Source organism: Thamnophis elegans, chromosome 5 (assembly GCF_009769535.1).
Source record: "Thamnophis elegans isolate rThaEle1 chromosome 5, rThaEle1.pri, whole genome shotgun sequence".
NCBI classification, from domain to species: domain Eukaryota; kingdom Metazoa; phylum Chordata; class Lepidosauria; order Squamata; family Colubridae; genus Thamnophis; species Thamnophis elegans.
In genome coordinates, this window is record NC_045545.1 from 99,681,991 (window position 1) to 99,689,782 (window position 7,792).

The 7,792-nt window shown below is 48.9% G+C and overlaps 1 protein-coding gene across 1 annotated transcript in view; it reads right to left on the reverse strand.

Annotated features, from left to right (window-relative positions):
- The window catches only part of RPRD1B (regulation of nuclear pre-mRNA domain containing 1B), a 311,941-nt gene extending 304,280 nt beyond the window's left edge, over positions 1-7,661 (reverse strand). The window contains exon 1 of the mRNA XM_032217917.1: positions 7,389-7,661. Within this exon, the coding sequence (XP_032073808.1) occupies positions 7,389-7,539 (151 nt within the window). The 5' untranslated portion in view covers positions 7,540-7,661. The remainder of the gene's footprint in view (positions 1-7,388) is intronic.
- Positions 7,662-7,792: the final 131 nt, after the last annotated feature.

A 7,792-nucleotide genomic window follows, 5' to 3' on the forward strand; every position in this document is an offset into this window, starting at 1 on the left:
GAAGGAAGGAAAGGAAGGAAGGAAGGAGAGGAAGGAATTTTACTTTTGTATTAAAATGAGTAACCTCAGATGCCACACTCTCCTTGCAATATGTCGATGTATATTAAGAAAAAAACTTCATGCAAGAAAGAAAGAAGATGGAAAGAAGAAGGAAGGAAGGAAGGAAGATTGGAATGAAAGAAGGAGGAAGGCAGGAAAGAAAGAATGAATTTTAATTTTGTATTAAAATGAGTACACACTCAGATGCCACACTGTCCTTGCAATAATGTCGATGTTATTTAAGAAAAAACTCATGCAAGAAGAAAGAAAGATGGAAAGAAAGAAGGAAGGAAGGAAGGAAAGATGGAATGAAAGAAGGAAGGAAGGAAGGAAAGAAAGAATGAATTTTAATTTTGTATTAAAATGAGTAACACTCAGATGCCACACTGTCCTTGCAATAATGTCGATGTATATTTAAGAAAAAAACTTTATGCAAGAAAGAAAGAAAGATGGAAGGAAGGAAGGAAGGAAAGAAAGATGGAATGAAAGATGGAATGAAAGATGGAATGAAAGGAAGGAAGGAAGGAAAGAAAGAATTTTAATTTTGTATTAAAATAAGTAACACTCAGATGCCACACTGTCCTTGCAATAATGTCGATGTATATTTAAGAAAAAAACCTTATGCAAGAAAGAAAGAAAGATGGAAAGAAAGAAGGAAGGAAGGAAAGAAGGAAAGATGGAATGAAAGAAGGAAGGAAGGAAGGAAGGAAGGAAAGAAAGAAAGAAAGAAAGAAAGAAAGAAGAAAGAAAGAAAGAAAGAAAGAAAGAAAGAAAGAAAGAAAGAAAAGAAAGAAAGAAAGAGAAAACTGCAGAATCTCCAGGAAGAAAAGGAAGCTTTATCTGAAGAACTCAGGCAAGTTACAACGGAAAGATGTCACCTAATGGCTCCCAGAGCCCAGGCACCAAACCCTTTCACTGTTCACAGGTGGCCCCTGATCATCTCACCTGAGAGCGAAACCGTGGTCTGGGGCAGCCAGTGACCGAATAGACACGCGAGACGTGGCTCTCTCTGTATCCTGTACTGGAGGCTGAGCAAGCACATTTCAAAGCTGTTTTTTTTAATTCATTTCCATTTTTCCCTACTGTGGCGGTTCTGAAAAATCTCACACTTCATTCTTCAGTCCACAGTGGGAACCGTGCTTGTGCTGCCTTCCTTTCTGGGAACTCTTTAAATAAACACACAGGGCATACCCCCCCTCTATCCGTATTACTTTCATATACGTGTCCCAGGGAGGCCAGGCAGCTCCACTGGTTTTCTGCAATCTTGAAACTTAAAAGTGTGGAGAGATTCTCCGCCATCCAGGCCACGGCTGTCCCAAAGGGGCTTTTTCAGGAGGCAACTGGACTTTCTGAGTTTTTTTCCTTCGAAGACATTTTGCTTCTCATCCAAGAAGCTTCCTCAGCTCTGAATGGATGGTGGGGAAAGGTTCAAGGACCCCCTAAAAGGATGCAAATTATCAGCTGTTTTCAAGGAATGTAAACCCTTCCATTCCCCACTATCCTGTCAGAGCTGAAGAAGCTTCTTGGGTGAGAAGCGAAATATCTTCAAAAGGAAAAAAAAACAAGGAAGTCCAGATGCCTCCTGAAAAAAAGCACCTTTGGGACAAGCTTGAAACTTAGAATAACTATATTGTCACTTTGGATGTACACTGATTGCCATGCCTTAACATGAAATTTCACTGCCTGCAGCTCTCCATGGGTCACCACCTCCAATATGCACCACATAAACATGACAAAAATACAAAATTATGTATATTCCCACATATATGAATTATATGACACAGAGAAAAAGCCAAGCTGTTTCAGGGCAGCTTCACATAATTTGAATTGTTTCTCCCTTCATTCTTCATTCTCGCAGCGTTGCTGTTTTACGGGAGGGGTTTGGGGGGGGTGTTGTTTTCTATGGATTTTCCCAGGGTGGCCACTGACTGTCATTTTTTATTGTGGCAGCCTACAAATCTGCTTAAGAAACAAAATAAGCAGAGGAAACAGAGAGGAACCTGCTCTCTGTCAAAGGAAACTTCCTTGCATCAGAGCTTCTTTGGGCTCTAAGCACGTATGCAGGTGGTCCTCGACTTACAACAGTGACTGTTCAAAGTTACCTTGGGACTGAAAAAAGTGACTTATGACCATTTTTTCGCTTATGATCTTTGCAGCATCCCCCACAGTCATGGGACTTGCATTCAGAGGCTTAGCAACCGACTCACATTTATGACGGACGCAGTGTCCCAGAGTTACGCGATCCCCTTTTGCGACTTTCTGACAAGCAAAGTCAACAGGGAAGCCAAGATTCACTTATCAACCGTGTCACTCACTCGTCAACTGCAGTGATTCACTTAACAAATGAGGCGAGGAAAGTTGTAAATGGAGCAAACACACTTAACAAATTTCTCACTCAACAACATAAATTTTGGGCTCAATTGTGGTCGTAAGTTGAGGACTACCTGTATTATGTCCTACCTGAAAAAAGGACTTATGACCCAGATCAGAAATTCTGATGGTCACCTCCCTACAACCCCATGACTGCATCATTTGGTTTCGCTTAATGACCGGAGCTTTCACTTAACAACCATGATATTCACATACGACCACAACATTCACTTAATGACTGCCAGAAAAAAATGTGGCAAAATAGATCAATCCCATGACCGACCTGTTTTACAACCATTACAACTTACGATTGAAATTTGGTAGGCTCCGTTACAGTCGTAACTGGAGGACTCCCTTCAATGAATGACCAAGCGTTATACAGAAGTGGAGAAAAATTGTGTACCTCGACAGAATGTTTAAGGAAGTGGGGAATTCAAAAAACAGCTGTGTCTCCACCTGTGTGCTTTGGATTGTGTTGTTACGCGCAAATGAGTCGGGAGAAAAGCTGGATGCCATTGTTGGAATAGGCTACGAAGGAGGGGGCGGAGGAGAACAAAAGATGGGGCCAAGAATAAATGGGGCCTGAGGGAAAAAGAGGGAATTCAAAAGGAGCCCACTGAGATGGCGGCCTAGCCACAAGCGGAGGGGAACTGAGAACGGAGTGTGATAATTGAGAGCTTCGAGGAAGGGAAGGCCTGAGAAAGGAGGAACAGCCAGAGAGAGTGAGTGAGAGAGAGAGAGAGAGATGGCTTAAAGAATAAAAGGCAACGCAGGGCAGTGGCAGGTGGGCAGGATTGGCAAGAGTGGCCAAAGCCCAGAGGGATGGGGAATGACACTGGTATGGATTAGCTTTTATTCCCCATCTTTATTTTATGCCTTTTGGTTCTGGCTCCTGATTTCTTGCTCTGTGTTTAAGCCGGCCGATTAGATGCACAAGGTCAGTGCTGATTCTGAGCGACCAGAGGTCGGAGTTGGGCATCTAGAATAGAAGAACAGAGTTGGAAGGGACCTTGGAGGTCTTCTAGTCCAACCCGCTGCTTAGGCAGGAAACCCTACACCAGTGATGGCTAACCTTTTTGTCGTTGCATGCCAAAAGTGCGCACATTCACATGTGACAGTGTGTCTACACCCATAATGCAATGTGTGCACGATCCCCCGCATAGCCCCACCCCTGTACATGTGCTCGACACCGACCCCCCCGCGTGCCCCACCTGTGGGTGTGTGACACCCCTCCACACTCCCACACATCCCACGTATGTGCCCTGCCCTGCATGTATGGGGGGGATCCCCGCTTGCATTGCCTTTTGCGTGCCCTCATGCCCTGCTTTGGCTTCCAGGTTGGTGCAGGAGGCCTTCCAGGCCCAAAATGGGGTTTGGAGGGGCGGGGTGAATCCCCCTGCCCCCTCTTTTGGGCTTGGAAGGCCTTCTGCACCAACCTGGAAGCCAAAGCAGGGCATGAGGGCACGGCATGAGGCCGCAAAAGGCAATGCAAGCGGGGATCCACCCCATACATGCACCCCACCCTCTGCGCATGCACACACACATGGGCCCCCACAGACGCGGCAAAGACCTGAAGACCAGCTGGCCAGCAGGAGGTGCAGGCGCCTGTGTGGCGGAGCTGGGTTGGGGGGGCGGCCGGTGTGCCCGCAGAGTGGGTTCTGCACGCCACCTGTGACGCGTGTGCCGTAAGTTCCCCATCACGGCCCGACACCAGACAAATGGATGTCCACTCTCTTCTTAAAATCTCCCAGTGTTGGAGCATTTCCAGCTTCCAGAGGCAAGCAGTTCCACTGATTAATTGTTCTGTCAGGAAATTTCTCCTTAGTTGCTTCTCTAGAATGTAACTATGGCAACTCTACCACCCGTGCTCTTCAACTGCCAAAATTTCTGAGCCAACGGGGCACCCAACGGCACCCACGGAATCCATCTGCTGGCTTGATGGTGTGGGAAATTGTAGATCACGATATATTTTGTTCCTTTATGCTATTCCCAGCATCCCTTTAAGTTAGACTTATATACCGCTTCATAGGGCTTTCAGCCCCCTCTAAGCGGTTTACAGAGTCAGCATATTGCCCCCACAGTCTGGGTCCTCATTTTACCCACCTCGGAAGGACGGAAGGCCGAGTCAACCCTGAGCTGGTGAGATTTGAACCGCCGAACTGCAGAACTGCAGTCAGCTGAAGTAGCCTGCAGTGCTGCATTTAACCCACTGCGCCACCTCGGCTTTAAAACAATAACCTAACCTACAAGGGACTGAGAATCCACCTCTCTGTTAGATAATTGTCATTTGAACTAAGCCAAATTAAGTTAATCAAGTACATACCAAAGGGTTGGGAGGGGGGAGAATATTTTACTCAAACTTCCTCAAATGGGTTACCCAGACCTAATTCCCATATCAAAGGGCAACATCTGTAAACACAGTTTATATTAAATTGGTCTCCCAGCGGAACCGAATGTTCACAAAAATAAACATCATACTTCCACACCTCTCAAGGGCCACCCTAGAACAGGGCTCTCCAATCTTGGCAACTTTTAAGACTTATGGACTTCAACTCCCAGGATTCCTCAGCCAGCTTTGCTTTCTCCGTCATCCAGCTGCTGGTTGTCCCAAAGGGGCTTTTTTTCAGGAGGCAACTGGAGTTTCTGGTTTTTTTTTTCTTTGAAGACGTTTCGCTTCTCGTTCAAGGAGCTTCTTCAGCTCTGAATGGATGGTGGGGAATGGAGCAACGACCCCTCTAAAACAGGGTTTCTCAACTTTGGCAACTTGGAAGATGTCCGGACTTCAACTCCCGGATTGGTCATTGCCAGGCACCACTCGCCTCCTTTAACTGTGGACAGTCCACAGTGCCAGGCTCCTCAGTGCCAACCGTGGGCACCAAGAGCCCTGGGTGCAGAGCATAGGTTCTGAGGCGCTAGGACAGAATGCTGCCTTCTGGAAAGGACGCATGGACCCAAATTAATACAGGAATTGGGTGCATTAGATCTAGGCCAGTGTTTCTCAACCTTGGCAACTTGAAGATGTCCGGACTTCTGTTTGCTATGGGCGTATTACTTTTTTTTTTTTTTGAGACATTTTATTAAGACTTATAGGCCGCCCTTCTCCCTGAGGGGACTCAGGGCGGCTTACAATCATAAGGGAAGGGTGTGCAACAACAAAAGACAAACAATGAGTGACCAAAAATAAAATGATAAACCACAACATGCATTCATACTTGGCACCTTTGTGAGGGGCAGAGCAGTTAAGACAGTGTTTCTCAACCTTGGCAACTTGAAGATGTCCGGACTTCAACTCCCAGAATTCCCCAGCCAGCATTCGCTTTGTGGAGTCCTTGGTGGCATTCGCTGGCTGGGGAATTCTGGGAGTTGAAGTCCAGACATTTTCAAGTTGCCAAGGTTGAGAAACACTGCTCTAAAAGGATGCAGATGATCGGCTGTTTGCAAGGAATGTGGATCCTTCCATTCCCCACTATCCTGTCAGAGCTGAAGAAGCTCCTTGCATGAGAAGTGAAACGTCTTCAAAGAAAAAAAGAAGAAAGTCCAGCTGCCTCCTGGGAAAAAAAACCCTTTTGGGAGACGTTCCAGAGGTGTTACGGCCCGACCAACAGACAACTGGCTCACATGATCAAACATTGCAAGAGCTTGGCAACAAGCACATGCTCACAACAGTTGTGGCTTCCTGGGGGGGGGGGGGTGTCACGTGACCACTATTTGCAAGCTTCCCGGCCTCCTCCGGAGGAGAAAAGCCGGGTTTGTTTAACGACCACGTGACTCGCTCAACAGCCGCAGCGATTCGCTTCACAGTCACGGCAAAAAAGGGATCGTCCAATCAGGCGCAACCCGCTTCACTGCCATGCTTAGCGACGGAAATTCAGGGCCTGGCTGTGGTTGTAAATCAGGGACGATCTGTGCAGGTAGTCCTCGAGTTGCGACCACAATTGAGTCCAAGTTTTATGCTGCTGAGAGAAAGGTTTGTTAAGTGGAATTTGCCCCATGTTGCAAGCTTTCTTGACATGGTTGCTAAGTGAATCACTGCAGTTGTTAAGTTAGTGACACGGTTGTTAAGTGAATCTGGCTTCCCCATTGACTTGGGTTGTCGGAAGACCGCGAAATGGAAACCACGTGACCGTCATAAATGTGAGTCAGTTGTCGAGCATCTGAGTGTAAATCACATGACGCTGGGGATGCTACTACGGTCATAAGTGTGAGAAATTGCCACTTTTCTCTTTTCTCAATGCCGTTTGTAGCTTTGAATGGTCACTAAATGGACTGTTGTAAGCCAAGGACTATCTGTACATGAGAAACTCAGGCCTGGGGAACTGAAGCAACCGAGGAGACCCGAACATTGTCGTGGGTATGGGGACTCCTCGCCTTATGACTGCAATGGAGCCAAAATTTCATTTGGCTAAGCGAGACAGTCGTTTAAGTGAGTTTTGACCCATTTTTGCAAACTTTGTTGCCACCGTTGTTAGGCGGATCACTCTTAGCTGTTGGGTTAGCAACGGCGGCCATTAAGTGAATCCGGCTTCCCCATTGACTGCACAAGGGGATCAGGTGAGCAACCGTCACAAGTATGAGTCCATTGCCAAGCGTACGAATTTGGATCCTGTGATGGTGGCGAAACGCTGCAACGGTCATAAGTGCGAGGACTGGCCACGAGAGACCTTTCCCCCCCCCAGTGCTGTTGTAACTTCGGACGGGTCACTAAGCGAACCGTTGTAAGCCGAGGACTTCCTGCATCCGAACGAGGCCTGGAGGCCCCCATGGAGCCCTTCATATCCCCCCTCCCAAAATGTGGGCCTTTCCCACCCACCCCATCTCCGTCCCCGCCACCCCACGAAGCCCCTGGGGACCAGAAGGCGCCTGGCTGCCTTCCTCCAGGCCGGGGGAGTCTGGCCGGGGATGATGGGCCTGGTGGTGGGGGCCGGGCCAGGCTCCCCGGCGCCTTTACGCGGCGCTTGCGGCTCGCTGGCCTCCCTCACCCTTGCGGAGCTCCCGGTGCCAGACGACGACGATGGGCCCGGCGTGCTTGCGGTGGTGGATAAGCCACAGGCTCAGCGTCTGCACGCTCTGCTGCGAGTTGCTCAGCTCCGACAGCTTCCGCTCCAGCGCCGACTCCGAGAACGACGACATGGCGGGGACTCGCCCGACCCGACCCGGCCTGGCCTGGTTGGACCAGGCCCCCGGCCTCAGGGGCGACCAACCGCCACAAAATGGCCACCCGCCCTTTCACCCCGGCGCCGCCGAAGGTCAGAGGGCGGCATGCTACGGGTCGCCGGAAGGGTCAGCGGAGGGAGAGAGGAGGGGCGAGTTGCTAAGTGACCGGGGGGGAGGCTTGAGGGCGCCGACGGCCACGCCTGCGCAGTCCACACCGGGGGGGGGAGGG